The following is an 18628-nucleotide window of genomic DNA, read 5'->3' on the forward strand; positions in this document are numbered from 1 at the left end:
CGAAGTCTACCAGTGGCTGTTTCTCAATCGCGAGGAAACTGGCTTCCAAGCCAATATTTCAAGGATACTACGTCATCGAGTGCCACCGAAGGACTGTTCCAATATCCAGCATACTTGGAATTCCACCGAGGCTACGTTCTTGGTCTGGGGGTAATTTCGAGGCTGCACATGAGTAGACTTCGCATCCTTCAAATCCCCACAATGCTTTGCGCACGGACCAATTTAAAAAACCCTTGCGGAGAATGGCCGAACCTGAACCGACGCAGCCCAGCACACATTTAAATGTAAGTATGTAGTGGCGTAGAACATGTGTTGGTAAATATGTTACTTTGTTGCATTTGTTATCACCAAAAATGTGTTCCGTGAAAGTAAAGCAAGTTCATAATTAGATAGACATCGTGAGGTATTTATTTTCGGGACAGTTTATGTTGAAACCGTTAAAGAGAGTGGCACACTTGTTAGCCTGTTCCATTCTTCTTTGTTTTCCGAAGCCGTGGCTTGGAAGTATACTTGCTTCGTTTCTGAAGGAAGTGACTTGGAAGTATGGGACTACCAAGCCAGTATCCTCGCGATTGAGAAACGGCCCATGTGCAGCCTCGAAATTACCCCCAAACCAAGGACGCGGCCTCCGTGGAATTCCAAGTATGCTGGATTTTGGAACAGTCCTTCGGCGGCACTCGATGACGTAGTATCCTTGAAATATTGGCTTGGAAGCCAGTTTCCTCGCGATTGAGAAACGGCCTTTACCCCCGACACACCATGGAGGATGCGCAGTGCCGGGCCGGGCCAGCAGCAGCAGCAGCATCGACGCAGCATCACACGTAGCCCACTTCACGCACACTGATGAACGGAGGCAGAGCCCCTGTCGAGGAGGATGCTCTCACCGGCTCAGAAGGGCTTTCTTTCGGGGTTCATTTACCAGGCAGCAGCGGTTTGCTCGCCGGTGCTGGTGTAAAATGCACTGGGGCAGAGCGGGAGTGCTGGTCGGCCTAGCTGATCTCAGCCGCTCGGCAAATGTTTCCCCAGTTTTATTCTAGTAGGCTACATCTTGATTAAAGCGTTATTATTTCCAGGTCAGAATCTCAGTTTCCTGTGCGGCTTGTTTGTACTGAAAATGGCCGGAGATGGCGGCGCTCTGAAGGATATCAATGAGATTAAATCCCAGTTCCGGACCAGAGAGGGCTTCTACAAGCTGCTCACCCTCTCGGACTCGCAGCAGCGGGGCGGGCTGCCGCGGGGTCCCTCAGCCGGAGCCACGCTGGGCCCCGGGGCTGGACCCGGTCCGATACCCGGCGGAGGGGTCGGGCTGCTGCAGGGGCCCGGGGCTGCCGCCGCTTCCTCCTCCAATGCTGCAGCCAACTCCTCTCCAGCGGGCTTCCTGCCTCCGGTCCGGGTCTCCATGGTGAAGCTGCAGCCCGAAGACCCGGGCGAGGAGTCGGAGCGGGTGTGCTTCAACATCGGCAGGGAGCTGTATTTCTACACGTACACCAACATCAAGAAGGTGAGCCTGCTCTCCTCCGCTGTGAGCCCGGATGAGAGGCTGGATGCTCAGGTTTAGCTTAGCATGCTAGTCTGCTCTGCTAATATGATGCTCATTACATTATTGTTTTTAAACCGACGCTCTTTGGCTGCTCGTGCTGCACAGAGGAGGCATCGTGCACATAATGGTCTCCTTTAATGTACATGCAATGCGACGTGATAGTGTGTGTGAACACAGGGGATGGTGCAGGATGCAGACGGTGCAATGTCAGTGGAGGCTCCAGTGTAACTTACTACACACAGGAAGCTCTGACTTCACTCCCATTCACATGAAGCCATGTGAATCTCCACTGCATTCTGAATGTTGTATGTAGGCCTATACTCTATACATTCACTTTATTCGAGTATTGAGTAAGTATTCATACTTAGACTTCTTAATTATCATCTCAGATACACATTTACAGCCTACTTACTCCACAAATGTGTCTGATAGCTGATTACAGCGGTTCATTCCCTTCCTCTCCAGGGAAGAAAAATATGTAGCGTTTCTGCAGATTCAACTACCAAACAGTATATTTACAAAAGTCAAGATAAGCAAAACATATGCAGCTGTAAAATATAAATTATACACATTAACACAGCAGTTATATGTATACAAAAATATAACATATAATAGTATATGCTAACATAGGATTTTACTGCATATTGAATACTTTTACTTCTCATAGATTAAGTACATTTAGCAAATAGTGCCTTCTTTTACTTCTAGTTGATTATTTTGATGGTGTTGTATTCGTACTTTTATCAAATCAAAGGATATTTACACTTCTTCCATCAATGTCCTAATGTTAAAGAGATATACTGTAAGAATATGCAGTTTCCAGCACATGGTTTACACTATTGATGATGTTGCTTTTAAAATTGAAATCCTCTTTATAGCACTCACGCTGCATCACTGAGCTGATAATGTATACTGTTATTCAAAGTTTGTAATCTCCTGCTGCTACCAAAGCTTCAGAGCAATGTCTGAGAGGACTACTCTATACTTCTGAATGCTTGTTCCTGCTTTTAGGGTGCATTCGTACCTAATAGTCCGTTTCTCTGTTGCGCACCAGACCACAGTTTGTAAGGGTGCATTCACACCTAATAGTCCGCTCTCTGGTGCGCACCAGAACACAGTTTGTTACATTGTTTCATTTTTCAGAATGTTCGGTTTGCGTTCACACGGCAAAACTCAAACGGACTATAAACTTTAGAGATTCATGTGATTGGTTGTTGGTCGAGTTTCAGCCCCCCCTGCCGGCAAGCGACAACGCACGCCACCGTGTGTAAGGGGGTACAAATGCAAATCCCGGCAATTTCTACCGGAGCCTCCGCCATGGAGCATCGGCATTTTCGGCAGGTTATTCTCATGCTGCTGTTAATCTGGAGATCAACAGACACTAGCGCCCTGTAGGGCTGAACGATTTTAAGAAAAAATTGAAATTGCGATTTTTCTGGCAGAGATTGCGGTTTCGATTTCAACCACGATTTATTTTCTTTAAATCAAGTTTCAGTGTAAATTAATACAATGAATTTCATTAAGATAATGCAAGAATGAAAACGGCTGGCAACAGATTTCAAATGCAAGACTGTTTATTAACAAAATATCAAGCATTAAAAAGATCAATGGCTCAGCAGCATCAAAATAATTGCACTTTTGTAAAATAACGTAGGCTACATACAAATTATAAATTATAACAACAAAATTGAGCAAAAAAAGAAGTCTTACCTTAAAAGTAGTGCAAAATGGCTCAAAGGAGCTAGCTTATGAACATCAACATCAGCAGCAGTTACAGATATTCAACCCGTGTATTCAGAAACCTGTGCTTCTTCTTCAAATAAAGTGAAAAGAGGAAGTGAAATGTAAAGGTAGTAAAAATAAATAATAATAATAATCATAATAATTTAAAAAGTTTAAATTACCCTACATTTTCCTCATCAAGAAAAGATGTCAAACTGGTTAAATTATTTTACATCTAGTCTGTATACAAAAGATAAGTAAAAAAGAGTGAACATCTTTTTTAATGGAACAAAGACATGTCAGGGTAAGGTGCCGATAAGAGATTTCAGGGCAAAGTGCAGAAGAACAACAACAAAAATCAATAAATCTTCCCCTTCATCCCTTCAGAGATTTTTGGCCAAGAAAACCAACATGTCAACCTTTGCTGGCTTCAGACATGCACGCTGACATGTGACAATATTGCCACTGGCACTGAACAGTCTCTCTGATGGTGCACTCGTTGCTGGTATGCAAAGGTACTTACGAGCCAACTTGCTAAGCCATGGGAAGTTGACATTGTGCACTCTCCACCAGGCCAGTGGATCTTGCTCTCCATCAATGGTAGGAGTTATGAGGTAGTTGTCCAGTTCTGCTTTAATGGTATCCTCCAACTGCACAGTAGAGGAAGCAGGGACCACCTTGGTCTTAAAAAAGCTGCCCAGTGACCGCTTTCGTTTTGTAGAGGTGGATGGTGGTTCTTCTTCTGCACTCAGGGGCATGGTATGGGTTGTGACACAAGCCCTCTGCTCCTACAACACACAGTAATAAGAGGCATCAATGTTTTGCTATCAGTTGTGATTAAGACCAACGAGGCATTTTGTCTAAAAGTTTAAAATGTCAGTAGAGTATAGTTAAAAAAAACTAAAAATACAACTTTTTGTTTTATTTTGAAACAACAAAGAAAAAGGACAGCTTACCTTTTGTGCCACCTGTTCCATTTCCATCTTCACTCTGTCTTTGATGTATGGGACATTCTCTTCGCTTATGTAGCTTGTCTTGAATCTTGGATCAAGGAAGGATGTGATGTCCAAGAGCTCCTGTGTCACTGGGTCGCTGTATTTCTCTTCAATGTAGTGGAGAGCTCTTGATTTGATCTCCTTGGTGAGATTCGTGTCCTGGTCAGTTTCAGCAAGCGTTGCTGTTCTGAGGAGATGGAGCACTGGCTTCAGGTATGACACGCTTACGTAGTCCTCACCTGAGAGGGCGTCTGTGAACTCCTGAAGAGGACCGAGGGCATTGTTTACAGATTCAAGTACATCTATGTCTTGCCAAGTGGGGATCAGGTGCCGCGTCTTCCTGTCTTCAGACAGAACCTGGCACAGTGCCTTGCTCTGCTCCAACACCCTCCCAATCATTTTCTGCCGGGAGCCCCATCGTGTCGGACATTCAGTGACCAGTGACTGTTGAGGTAGGTTTAAGTCTTGCTGTGCCTGTTTGAATGCCCTCTTCTTCTTCCAGCTGTGAGTGAAGACCGCAACCAGCTGCTTGCAAAGTCCTGTGGCCCGTTTGATTCTTTGATCATCTTTGACAGCATTTTCTGGTGGAAAACATTACATGTATTACAGTATGAAAAGCCATAAGGATAGCTCATAACACAGAATTCATAACATATTGATTACATCTGTTGTCATCTTGTATTAAGTTCAATTACGTTTTTTTAGCAGCAGACGTCAGGTGGTACTACCACAGTAAGTTATTGCCCATAAATTAATTTGTAATTGGTAATTAATGTACAAGCAAGGAATATGCTTTTTAGATATTCCACTAAAAAACAAAAAATCATTTAATTCGTAATATAGTGGCATCAGCTGTGGTTGCACCACCCTGACATCTGCTACTACAAAAACGTCATTGACCCATTAGTAAGGGCTTCAAAAATAGGGGAGACCGCCTTTGCATCTCTCGGCAATCCGCAATTAAACAGAAGCAAGCAGTATTGGGAGGTTTTAAAGTTTACCCATGAAAGGGTTCATTTTTCTCACTTGGATAAACAGTATGTTAAAGTAGCATTGCGCTAACAGTTGGTCAGCTAACTACAGCTTGACAACAAACCTCTCGGCGCTTCGTCCCTCCCCCCTCCCAACTGTGTTTGAGGGCAGAGTAATATAGCAGAGACTAGGGCCTCTGCGAGGATAATACGAACTCTCACACTTGTAGTAACTTTGTAAACATACACACTCGCACGAACACACATTCTTGTACTTACCAATTGCAAGATGCAGCCTGTGTCCGAAGCACTGCAGTCTGGTCCATTGGTTAAGTTCCATTGCTTTGATCATATTTGTAGCGTTGTCTGTTGTTATGCACGTCTGGGCCTCTTCTTTTAGACCCCAGTTGGCCAAGCACTCCTTCAGCCCCATGGCAATATTCTCCCCTGTATGGTCAGTGGGGAAGTATGCTGTCTGCAGGCAGCGGCTACACAACTCGAAGTTGGCGTTGACGAAATGCACGGTCAAACTCATGTAGGGCTCGGTCGTTCTGCTTGACCACAGATCAGTAGTTGACGCATAAAACTCCGTGTTTTCCAGATCATTTAGAACTTTAGCCTTACATTCTGTGTAGAGCTGTGGGATGGCAACTTGATTGAAGTATGTGCGGGAGGGCAGAACATACCTCTTATCCATTGTGCGTAGCAAACTTTTAAATGCGTCTTTGGTCACTGTGTTTACAGACACCATGTCCTTCGATATGTAAGTCGTTACGGCAGCGGTAATCTCCTTGTGTCTTCGGCTAGTTTTTTCATAAGGCGTCACACTGGCGAACGATGATGTTATTGTTGGCTGACTTGCCGAAGTATGGCTGCTGCTTGATGTTTCACGGTTCTTTTTCGCCATGCACTGCTCATACAAGTTCAGGTGGTGAACTCTCAAGTGGCGATGTAAATTGGTGGTATTGCCAGCCGATGTAGCCACTTTTACACGACATGTTTGGCACATCACCTGTTTCTGGTGTTCATCATCATCCTCAAATCCAAAATACTGCCAAATGACCGACGTGCTGTTTCTTTTTGTTATTAATTTAGTCGGCTCCGCTTCTGCTCCCGCTTCTGCCATGCTTGAAATTTAATGACGAGCTACACACTGATTGGGGTGGAGAACACGTCATCTGGTCACGCGCAGGCTGCAGCTTTCTGATTGGTAGCTGGCACAGAGCCTTGGGCATTCATGTGAAATTATTGACAAATTATTATTATTATGCACCAAGAAAAACCGCAGCTTTGACGATCCCAAAATCGTGTTGTCTGAGATCGCGATTTTCGGTCTAAAACGATAGATCGTTCAGCCCTAGCGCCCCGCGCATATGATTATTTATATAATCAGACAACGTCCGTTAAAAAACATTATAACACATATAGAGAGACGTTCTGCAGTAAGGAGGGGCGTTTCACCGACGACAGGTGTTCTTACTTTTATGTAGCTGACGGAGAATTTGTACTTACACTACACTGTTCAACACTTCATTCTGCTTCACTCTTTAACTAAACAACCACGGATGTCTTGAAAGACTCATTCGCTAAAGATTTTGAAGACATCCGCGTTCTTGTGACACGTAAATATTACGCTTCCTATGTTTTGGTGCGGACTGCGTTTACACCAGCAATGAACCGCTCCAGAGTTCGCAAGCAAGCGCTCCGAGACCACCTCTTTTAGTGGACCAGAGTCCGGTTGTTTAGTTCACTTAAGAGGTCTCGGATTGTTTTCACACCGACTCAAATGAACCTCACCAAGCGGCTAAACTTGTAGAAAGACCTCTTTAAAAATAAATGTTATTTGTGTAAAGGGTTTGTTTTGTACATCAAAAGCAGAATGCTGAACATCCAGACTGACAGTGTAACGGGCAGAGTAACTAAGAGCCTCTGAGCAACAGTTCAATAAGAACAAAAGAAATCAGCAGTCATTGGTGAGAGAAGCTGTTAGCTTAGCATCAACAAGTGTGCCGATTTAAATTTAAAAAAGCTTTCTGGTCAAGTGTGAAGTGTACAATAATACCTCTAACAAGCTGGACTGAACTGCTCTAGCAAAGCTGTTCTTTAAACAGAAACAGAATGTTAGTGGATGCACAGTGCACTGTGTGAATATCAGGCTCAGCTGGACATGTGACTGACAGATCACAGTTTAAAGCTCTGTAGTCTAACACTGAGTGCAGAGTTCTTAAAAACAGATTCAGCTCAATAATATTCTCGATCAATAATTATTTGAGGGTCACTCAACGCTTTTCAGTACTAACCAATTCTAAATCTTAGTAGCACTAGCATCAGCATCCTCTCCTTTCAACTATTTAAAATATAAATAAAATATTTAGACAGCAGGTGATTCCAACCTTGCCAGTTTTGTATTATTTTCAATGTTTTATTATATTAATTTACAAATATAATTTCTGAGGGAGGCAGTCGTATTTTCATTTGTCCTCCAGTTTCTCCTCACGCAGCTTTTCTTTAGCATTGGGCTGAAATTCCTAATTCCTTAATCTATTTTAATCAGTGGCGTTTTTTCCCGGAGGCCAAGGGAAGCCAGGCTTCCCCTGTTTTTTCGGATTGTAGTTATAATTTAAATATATAAATAAAAACACTTTGTTTTGTTTCGATAATTCTCCTTTGTTGTGTGTTGCTGCCGGCCCGTCTCTCCCCCATTCTCATTGAGTATTTTACAAAGAGTGAAACAAACAGCGCCCCTCTAGATGTTATGGTGAAACAGTAGATTGCACTCACTGTTGCGAGAGGAGGCCAGCCAAATCTGGCTTCCATTGGTGAACAAAAATTGAGGTATTGACCAATCAGATGAGGCCCACGTGATGCCCCTGCCAACCTGTGATTGGTCAGGGCCATGCCAAGGGAAGCCAGCCGCCTCTTGCTTCCCTTCAGAGGCGGCTGGCGATTTGATTGGACACTGCTAGCCAATCAAATCACATCAACATCAGTTTTAATACTGTAACTGTCATCACCGCCGTTAGAAATTATCAAGCAAATGAAGCATTATGGAGGGTGGAGATTTGGCGTACTTAATCAAAAATAACTTTACTAAACTTCCGCTACAGCAGCAACTAAAAATTAAATCAGATGACAGGCCAATGCCCGCACTCGAGCTGTGTACATAGAGGAAAAAGGGAGCGAATCGGACGTTCAATGAGGACAATCATGTCCGCACGGAGTGGCTAACTGGAAGCGCTAAACTTCAGCGTCTATTTTGCTGGCCATGTCTTCTTTTTGTCAAGGATTCATGCTCCCTGAACAATCCTTGGGCAACTTCAGGATTCATCGACCTTGCCAACCTGTCACAGGCAATTGAGAGGCACGGTAAATCCAAAAATCACATAGATTGTGTGATTGTCTGCATAAATTAATAAGACGAGAGAGTTTCAGCTGGAGAGTGCGTGCGGACCTGTCGGTTAGATAACAGGCGTGTGCAAGTCCTGCATCTGTGTGATACAAATGTGTGTAAAATGATACCGGGCGCTGTAATCACTCATCTGGTTACGTTATTGACCGAGCCCCCCGACCCAAAAAAATGGGCTTCCCCTAAAATGTTCCCCACGCCACGCTACTGATTTTAATCGGTCATAATGAAATAACTCCACAAGTTAGTATCAATAAGTGCTTTCCCACTGGAGTACTATTCCCAGTATAGTTCCGAAAGTTCTTGAAATGTTGCGTTCACACCAAAAAAATTCGGAACTTAGTTCATGTGAACCCTTTCACCCTCTTTGACTGAAAACATGAACCTTTTTCATGGGGGAAAAAGGTTCCCATTTCTGATTGGCTGGGCGGATTGCAAACCAGGCCCCGTAAAACTTGGAAAAGTTTTGTGAAGCCGCCATTGTATTTGCTGGCATTAGCATTATTAGCATTAACATTAGCCCAGCGCACCAAAGGAGAGAGACTAACTTATGGAAACATGTATGAAAAAATATGGGAGTGGTGGAATGATAAGGAGGTGTCGGAGTTCTGGTGATTTACTCGGAAGGCTTCAGTAGAAGCTGCTGGGAGTCCCAATGTGACTTTTCTGCATCTACGCTTGGCGACCATCTGTCAAATACCAATTACCAAATGATAAATGAGCCCAGAAATGTTACATACACTTGTAGCATAGGTTTATACCTTTTTTGTAACTGGATTATTGCTTTCAAGTGAATAGGGCTGCTCAATTAATCGTATTTTAATCGCAATTACGATTTTGCTTTCAACGATTACGAAAACAACGTAATCAAAATATAACGATTATTTTTGTATTATTATTATTATTAAAAAAAGAAATTGTATTGGTTTTTCAGTTTAGTTATACTTAAAGTTCAGGGTAATCAACTGTTAAAAACACACTGTTCACATTTTTTTTCTCCAATAAATTGATGTTTCCAAAGTCAATGAATAATCGCATTTAATAATCGCAATTACAATTATTGACCCAAATAATCGAGATTATGATTTTTGCCATGATCGAGCAGCCCTAATCCTACGTATAAGAACCTCCTATACAGTCCTCTGAATGTCCCTGAAACTCAGGTTCCCTCTTCTCAGCTGATGTTTTGCTTGCATCACAGTTGTCTTTCCTTATCCGCAGGCTGTAGACCTCAGTAAGCCGATAGACAAGAGGATATACAAGGGGACCCAGCCAACATGTCATGACTTCAACCAGTACTCGGCCACAGCGGAGAGTGTAGCTCTCATAGTGGGTTTCTCAGCTGGACAGGTCCAGTATCTCGACCCCATCAAGAAGGAAACCAGTAAACTCTTCAATGAGGAGGTATTGTGTGTGTCTGCTCTCCTCTGTGTTGTTCAGTAACATGGGTTCTCTGTGGTTGGGATTGAAGAAGTCAGAAGTAATTTGACATTTTCGTATCCATTTCTTTGGATGGTTTGGCTTAGCCTAGATGTCTTCAGCTATTTATTTTTCTGTGACTCCTGAACTGCTTTCTTCTGATCGGTGGTCTTCTTCGAGTCCCCCAATAAAATGATCAAATGTAGGAGATTGGGGTTGTACAAGAACATACAGTGGGGCAAAAAAGTATTTAGTCAGCCACCAATTGTGCAAGTTCTCCCACTTAAAAAGATGAGAGAGGCCTGTAATTTTCATCCTAGGTATACCTCAACTATGAGAGACAAAATGAAAAAAAAAATCCAGAAAATCACATTGTCTGATTTTTTGAAAGAATATATTTGCAAATTATGGAAAAAGTAAGTATTTGGTCACCTACAAACAAACAAGATTTCTGGCTCTCACAGACCTGTAACTTCTTCTTTAAGAGCCTCCTCTGTCCTCCACTTGTTAACTGTATTAATGGCACCTGTTTGAACTCGTTATCAGTATAAAAGACACCTGTCCACAACCTCAAACAGTCACACTCCAAACTCCACTATGGCCAAGACCAAAGAGCTGTCAAGGGACACCAGAAACAAAATTGGAGACCTGCACCAGGCTGGGAAGACTGAATCTGCAATAGGTAAGCAGCTTGGTGTGAAGAAATCAACTGTGGGAGCAATTATTCGAAAATGGAAGACATACAAGACCACTGATAATCTCCCTCGATCTGGGGCTCCACGCAAGATCTCACCCCGTGGGGTCAAAATGATCACAGGAACAGTGAGCAAAATCCCAGAACCACACGGTGGGACCTATTCAATGACCTGCAGAGAGCTGGGACCAAAGTAACAAAGACTATCATCAGTAACACACTACGCCACCAGGGACTCAAATCCTGCAGTGCCAGACGTGCCCCCCTGCTTAAGCCAGTACATGTCCAGGCCCGTCTGAAGTTTGCTAGAGAGCATTTAGATGATCCAGAAGAGGATTGGGAGAATGTCATATGGTCAGATGAAACCAAAATAGAACTTTTTGGTAAAAACTCAACTAGACGTGTTTGGAGGAGAAAGAATGATGAGTTGCATCCAAAGAACACCATACCTTCTGTGAAACATGGGGGTGGAAACATCATGCTTTGGGGCTGTTTTTCTGCAAAGGGACCAGGACGACTGATCCGTGTAAAGGAAAGAATGAATGGCCATGTATCGTGAGATTTTGATTGACAACCTCCTTCCATCAGCAAGGGCATTGAAGATGAAACGTGGCTGGGTCTTTCAGCATGACAATGATCCCAAACACACCGCCAGGGCAACGAAGGAGTGGCTTCGTAAGAAGCATTTCAAGGTCCTGGAGTGGGCTAGCCAGTCTCCAGATCTCAACCCCACAGACTTTCAACTCCCTCCAAAGATTTTCTAATCTTTGGAGGGAGTTGAAAGTCTGTGTTGCCCAGCGACAGCCCCAAAACATCACTGCTCTAGAGGAGATCTGCATGGAGGAATGGGCCAAAATACCAGCAACAGTGTGTGAAAACCTTGTGAAGACTTACAGAAAACGTTTGACCTCTGTCATTGCCAACAAAGGGTATATAACAAAGTATTGAGATGAACTTTTGTTATTGACCAAATACTTATTTTCCACCATAATTTGCAAATAAAGTCTTTAAAAATCAGAAAATGTGATTTTCTGGATTTTTTTTCTCATTTTCTCTCTCATAGTTGAGGTATACCTAGGATGACAATTACAGGCCTCTCTCATCTTTTTAAGTGGGAGAACTTGCACAATTGGTGGCTGACTAAACTTTTTTTTGCCCCACTGTAACTGCATGCAGGTAGACTTTATGTTTGGGCGCCTCCTGATTCTGATCACCTCAGGGGGGTTCGCCTTTTAATTCTTTCCTCATCTTCCGCCCCTTGGTTTTTTCTCTGTTGGTTTCGGTCTATGTCTACTGTAGCTTGTTTCTTGATCTCTACAGACCTTTTAGTTCTTCGCATGCTTCCTTTCTACGTTTTCTTCTCGCAATAGTTCATACTTAGTTTTCTTAGATGAGTGTCACTGTCCATATAAAAGCTCAATTAAATCTTAGTCATTTTAACATATGTTTTACTCTTCTCTTCCTATTCCTCCCCTCTTTCATCTCCTCTTCCATTTTTCCTTTTCTTTTACATTTTTCTAAAAATCACTACTCCCTCCTCGGTCCACCTCCTTCCATTCACAGAGGTTGATAGACAAATCCAAGGTGACGTGTCTAAAATGGCTTCCCAAGTCGGAGAACCTGTTCCTGGCCTCCCATGCCAGTGGCCACCTCTACCTCTACAACGTGGACCACCCGTGTGGCACCACAGCCCCACAATACTCTCTCCTGCGACAGGGAGAAGGCTTCGCCGTCTACGCCTGCAAAACAAAGTCGCCTCGCAACCCGTTGTTACGATGGGCTGTGGGTGACGGAGGCCTCAACGAGTTCGCTTTCTCCCCAGATGGAGTGCATGTGGCGTGCGTGGGCCAGGACGGCTGCCTGCGTGTCTTTCACTTTGACTCAATGGAGCTGCAGGGGGTGATGAAGAGCTACTTTGGAGGGCTGCTGTGCGTGTCATGGAGCCCCGATGGAAAATACCTTGCCACGGGCGGAGAGGATGACCTGGTTACCGTTTGGTCATTTGCAGAAAGCCGTGTGGTTGCAAGAGGTCACGGCCACAAGTCCTGGGTCAATGTGGTGGCTTTTGATCCCTTCACAACTTCCTTGGAAGATGAGGAGCCTATGGAGCTCAGTGGCAGCGAGGAGGACCTCCACCAAGGGCCACCGAGCAACTCCATGCACTTTGGCCGTGTACGAACAAGTAGCACGTTGTCGCGTCTGTCTCGGCACAGCTCTAAAGGAGGCGGTTCGGCGTCCGTCACATACCGGTTTGGCTCGGTGGGGCAGGACACCCACTTCTGTCTGTGGGACTTGACAGATGACGTGTTGTATCCACGCCTGCCACTGTCCCGCGCCTTTACTAACACTTTTGGGCCTTCACTGTCCAACTCTGGCAGTGGGGTGGTCAACAGTACCTCAGGTGGGGGAGGGGGTGGAACAGTTGAAGGGCACCATCATCCGCCCAACACTAACACTGGCACCACAAACCCTCCAACGCTCCCCTTACCTCTTCCTCGCTCCCTTTCCCGCTCCAACTCTTTGCCCCACCCCGCCGTGGCAAATGTCGCCAAGGGCCCGGGCGCCTCGGAGGGCGGCGGTGTAACCGGTGGAGGTGGAGGGAGCAGTGGAGGAGGAAACACCACCCCATTTAGCATTGGCCGTTTCGCCACACTTTCACTCCAGGAGCGCAAGTCAGACAAGTCTGGTTGCAGCAGTGGGGTGGAGAAGGAGCACAAGAGGTACCACAGCTTGGGTAACATCAGCAAAAGCAACGATAAGATCAACGTGGCGCCCAGGAGCAGCCGGCTGGATGCTGCCAAGGTCCTCGGCACAACGCTGTGCCCACGCATGCATGAGGTGCCGCTGCTGGAGCCACTGGTGTGCAAGAAGATTGCACATGAGAGGCTGACCGTCCTGGTGTTCATGGACGACTGCATCATCACCGCCTGCCAGGAGGGGCTCATCTGCACCTGGGCGCGGCCGGGGAAGGCGGTAAGTCTTCAATTAACTATTTCCTTAGAAAACGAAGAGCCCGTCTCCACATAGCGCCTTTCTCTAGCTTTTTTATTGTTTCTATGACAACGATATATCAATAACATATCGCTGTTGTAACAACATACACAGACTTTGAGGTCTTTGTTATGGTAGTTTTCGTCTGACAGACACGTTCAAAAACAAGTTTATTTTATCCAATTGTGACGTCACTTTTCTGAAGAGTTGACATATTTTTAACTCAAATGCTATGTGCTGTGCCTTTTCGGCAGACCGCATCCTTCGACGGCATGCAGTCGTTTCTCATTGGGATTATTTGAAAAAAGACACTGGTGCTCAGATGATGGTGCTATGTGGACACTGGCCCTAATGGTATTATAGTGTTGTAGATTTGTATGTATATATATATACATTTCTTCTTTTAACTCATAGAGTCGGATTAATTCCTTTCAATATCTCCAGCCTCCAGTTTTTTTATTATTTAACTCTAAAGATTTAGTTTTGATTGTCTCTAGTGCCTAACTGTCCTTTGTGTTTTGTCTCTCTGATCAGAATTTGACAGCACAGAACGGGAACTCTCCGAGTGGCACGGTGGTATAGCTGGAGGAGAAGCTTTGCACTCATCCCTACCTCCATCCACCCTCTCCACTGTAATCAAATTAGGGGCCAATAACAAGCGGCCATTCCCTACCATTCCCACCACCACAGTATTATACCATAAGCCTTTGTACCTGCCACAGATCCTGTTCCTTACTGATTTCACTCTCACTGCGGACGGTTTGATGGGAAACACTTCCTGAATTATTTAACTAGCATTAATTCAAGTGCTTAAATATAGAAAAGCTGCGAGATAGCATCTAGTTAGCCTTAGTAAGACTCGGTTCTGGTAATGTGGAAACGCCTTTGATCTGGGTTTTTATTATTTGGTTGTGGCCTCTTAGTTCCAGTAAAGAGAGGTCAAAACACTACGGCAAACAATTATACTGTACAGTGTACTTCCAACCTGCTAGAGTGGAGTTTCCTGTTAGCATAACAAAGCTAGCTCTCTAGCTCTCTCTCGTTCCCAGTTTGGGGTGAAAATAACTTGATTGACCTACACAGGACCCTGACCTATACCCTATCCAACACCTTTGGAATAAACTAGATCACTGGCTGTGACAGACTTTAGGACTGTATCACCTTGTTAATGCTCTTGCTGCTGAACAGAAGGAGTATCTAAACATAATGAATATATCCAGATTAAACAGTGGAGCCATTCTTTAGCGGATGTATAAAACTCAAAGGAAAACTAGAGTTCTTTTGATCAGTCAGTTTCACTCGTTAATAGTTAGAAAAGTATCACTTGTCAGTGTTCTGACCATCATTTTATGTTTTTTAGCAGCACTCAACAATTGTTGTCAGACATTTGATATATTGCTTCAGGGAGAGTTTCCCACCTTGTGCTACTTTGGAATTTGTACGTTTATTCCCTGTGCTTCAGCCCTCTGCCTGCATCTAACACACAGAGGTTGTTTCTCCTTCCTGTCAGCAGCATCACAGTGAGCAGCAGAGTGAGTCTTCATTCGTCCTTCATCCATGAGAAGCCACGGCCATTGTATTTAAGTTATTTATTTTATCACAAGACTGTAATTATTTATAATGTAAATATTGGAAACTCTATAAATACAAAAAGGACAAACGTATATGGAAATATAGATTTGACAGCACGGAAGAAAAATACGGAAAGATGAGGAATATTATAATATATGAAGATCCTTCTATTGTACATCGCAACCACACTTAAAAAATGACTGTCTGCTGTAAGGGAACTTGAAGATGTCAATGTGTTTTTATTTTGTGTGATAAGAGTTTCTCTGGTGTGTCCCTGAAAGCGAGGTGGTGGAAGCAGTGGGTCATGTGACTTCATACAGAGGCTGCTAGCTGTAACAAACTGTCCATATGATATACTAACTCTGCTGAACATCATGTGTGGAGGAACAGCATCTTAATGAGTTATGAACAAACACACTTGCACATACTTGAAGTAAAATGGCTCACACACACACACACACACACACACACACAGAGACATCCCTTATGGTGTAGCATCATATATATCTTGGTTCCTGTTGCAACTAAATTGCCTCTTGCAGGAATTTGCACATACAATAAATCCACAGTCCATGCTGAGCTCCTGATTAGCTATGCAGGGGTTTTATTGTCTCGTCTGATCTGACATGTGCACAAAAAGCTCCCATATCCCCACTATTCACTGCATCCACTTTGGTGCAGACTAAATAGTGTATATCTTTGAGATCAAGATTAGATTTATTTTTCTTTGCTGTTTTTATTATGCTTAGAGTTGGATGTGCAAAGATAAGATGATGTTGAGGCATTATTGACAGAGGACATTACAATCTCTATGAGGCAGACCTCCTGCCTGATTATGAGCCTGAATGTCCATCTAACTTCATTATTCAGTCAGACATTTTATTATCAAGTCAACTGTTTCCTGATTAAGAAGCGTTATGATTTGCTCCCTCCAAACCTAAGCTACAGTGGTGGCTGATGGGAGACTGGCGAATGCATTTAGCATTTTTTTCAATTCAAGAGGTTTTTAGCCATGTTGGTGCAAGGAATGGTCATATTTGTATGATTGTTATGTTGTTCAGAGATTCATGGTTCTTTCCTCCAAAATCTCCATCTGGTAGAAATGAGACTTCAATATTTTGGCTTATGACCAAATACCTGTAAAACTTATGACATCCCCATCAGTCTCAGCATCCTAACATGCTATACGAAGGTGATGAACATTGTAAACATTAGCCTTCTAGCATTGTCACTCTAAGCATGTTAGCATGCTAATGTTTGCATTCAGTTCAAAGTACTGAACTGAGTGCAGTCTCACAGAGCCACTAATGACTAGAGATGTTCTCTAGTCTCCATTCGTTGTTTTTGCTCAAAATGGGGAAACGGCATTCAATGAGAGCGACATCAGATCTTCTGTCCCTGAAAAAAGAAAGCAGTGAATAACTAGAAGAAATCTCTGAGAGTGCAGACCGCTGCCAAGTGTAAATAATCTTTAAGCATTAAATTAACAAGAGGAATAAAACATTTGTGCATACGCCAAATGATTTAATCCGCTCTGAAATGTAATGGGTTTTTATGTGAACCATGCCACAAAGTTTCACCAAGTTTCAGAAATGTGCGCCTGTATTTATTTTCTTAATCCCACTGACAAACAAACCAAATCCAAAAAACACAACCTCGTTGAAGCAGGCTTCCTCCTGCATGAGATCATTTCTATTTGACTGAATCTTCAGTGTCTTTTTCCGCAATATTGTAAACATGTTGAATAGTAATGGCACTGCAGGACCAAATGTTTCCCGGAATCGTCAAATCAGAACATGTCAAATGACAAAAAACAGTTACTGATTGGAACCTTGAATTCTGAAGCAGTTGATGCTTTGCTGATGAACACAACTTCAACCTCCAAATATGTCTGTCCTCTCCTCACCCCTCAGACTGAGAGACACATCTGTCAGGGGGTTTTCTGAGGATATGTCTGCATTTGGGGCCCACAAACAATTAGTAAATGTATGATCTCTCAATGCCGATACAAAGCACACAGTGCAACGAGCCGGCAGCATTTTTATCAGCCTTTTGTGTGGAGTTACCTACCTAACAATAAATACTATAAATAGCAGCGTGACCTCCAGCCTTGCAGGAGCCAAGGTCATGCCCTGGTAGCAGCAGACCAACCACCAGGTTTCCTCGTGCTGTGTTGGAGCCAGTGTCAGGGTATTATTACAGCCCATACATACTCATGTTTGTTGTCATAGCAACAGCATGTCTGCTGCTGAGTGTGTCTCCAATGAGCTCATGTGCTTCGGGTCAATCTCTGTTTTAACGCCAAATAAATGCTTCATCACGATGGAAGTTAAATCCCTTAAGGGAATAATTCCCCCCCAAACATTAACCTTCTCTCAAATATTAGAGTATGTGCAGCTTAATTAAATCAATGTATAGTCATGTGTGAGAACAGCTGTTTGATGTTTAGGCCCTGCTCACACTATTAAAATACATTCTGATCACAAGTTCACTGGGAAATATCGGTATGAATGATCCCGGTCACATCCACAGGTGATACGAGACAGCAAACATTTTTAATGTTGACTCCAAAATAAATGTGTGATACCATTCCTTATTGGTACAATTCTAAAGCTGCTCTCACACGATAGGAAGTTCTCTTCAATGACCATACAGAGGGGAGCAGAGAAAAATTAAAACATCAAAAGGGTCCATGTTGCTTCCTGCTTTTCTATTTCTTTAAAGTAACTCAATTTTGTGCATGTTTGTTAAGGAAACCCTGATTTATCGTTATCCTTATTATCTGAGCCCCAGACACTGAAGGTAACAGAGTTTACCGAGCAGTACATGGAAGCTGAAGCATTGGGAATGTCTAAAGAGGACTGTGTGCAGTTCAAATACTTACAGACTAATGAGCTGAACAAAAGCTGTGATCACAGGAGTTAAAACCATCATTCAGTACAAAGGAACAGAAAATCCCTGTGTTACATTTTTTGTGACATTCCAGGCTGAAACAAGACACTTTATTTGAGTTTTTGTAATTTATTTCTGTGTGTGTGTGCATGTGTAAAATATACATTCTCTATTATCACCATACAGATATCACACACACACACTATCACACACTTTACGGGGCTGTTCTGGTGGAAGTTATACAGCAGAATGGCTTCACTGTATCCAGTTTGTATATGGAGATCTGTTATTAAAACGTTAAACCTGAAACACTCTGTGTTGTGTGATACATTGCACCATGACATTCAATATCATTATTTATTCCGGTTCTCAGTAAAACCATGAATCTGAAAATGTAAAAGTTGTAGTTCAAGTTTTGGAGATATA

At 43.3% G+C, this 18628-nt stretch overlaps 2 protein-coding genes across 2 annotated transcripts; one reads left to right on the forward strand and one right to left on the reverse strand.

The window, feature by feature from the left end:
- The first annotated feature begins 765 nt into the window (after positions 1–765).
- On the forward strand, positions 766–18511 carry LOC307037404 (WD repeat-containing protein 20). The gene is made up of 4 exons (XM_079678252.1): positions 766–1501; positions 9856–10038; positions 12311–13720; positions 14273–18511. Exons 1-4 carry the CDS (start codon positions 1115–1117, stop codon positions 14318–14320), a joined length of 2028 nt encoding a protein of 675 aa, XP_079534378.1. The 5' UTR covers positions 766–1114; the 3' UTR covers positions 14321–18511.
- LOC307037405 (E3 SUMO-protein ligase ZBED1-like) lies at positions 3054–6522 on the reverse strand. The gene is made up of 3 exons (XM_079678253.1): positions 5508–6522; positions 4219–4838; positions 3054–4050 (listed from the first exon to the last, which is right to left on the reverse strand). Exons 1-3 carry the CDS (start codon positions 6352–6354, stop codon positions 3646–3648), a joined length of 1872 nt encoding a protein of 623 aa, XP_079534379.1. The 5' UTR covers positions 6355–6522; the 3' UTR covers positions 3054–3645.
- Positions 18512–18628: the final 117 nt, after the last annotated feature.

Source organism: Notothenia rossii (assembly GCF_949606895.1).
Source record: "Notothenia rossii genome assembly, chromosome: 4".
In the NCBI taxonomy this organism is placed as follows: domain Eukaryota; kingdom Metazoa; phylum Chordata; class Actinopteri; order Perciformes; family Nototheniidae; genus Notothenia; species Notothenia rossii.

What these genes read in the sequence shown, in the direction of transcription:
- LOC307037404 (XM_079678252.1), top strand. Translation starts at nt 1,115, where the DNA reads ATGGCCGGAGATGGCGGCGCTCTGAAGGATATCAATGAGATTAAATCC. An exon ending in CGTACACCAACATCAAGAAG is followed by an intron (nt 1,502 to 9,855) that starts GTGAGCCTGCTC and finishes CCTTATCCGCAG; the next exon opens with GCTGTAGACCTCAGTAAGCC. An exon ending in GTAAACTCTTCAATGAGGAG is followed by an intron (nt 10,039 to 12,310) that starts GTATTGTGTGTG and finishes TTCCATTCACAG; the next exon opens with AGGTTGATAGACAAATCCAA.
- LOC307037405 (XM_079678253.1), bottom strand. Translation starts at nt 6,354, where the DNA reads ATGGCAGAAGCGGGAGCAGAAGCGGAGCCGACTAAATTAATAACAAAA. An exon ending in CAGGCTGCATCTTGCAATTG is followed by an intron (nt 4,839 to 5,507) that starts GTAAGTACAAGA and finishes GTTTTCCACCAG; the next exon opens with AAAATGCTGTCAAAGATGAT. An exon ending in TGGAACAGGTGGCACAAAAG is followed by an intron (nt 4,051 to 4,218) that starts GTAAGCTGTCCT and finishes TGTGTGTTGTAG; the next exon opens with GAGCAGAGGGCTTGTGTCAC.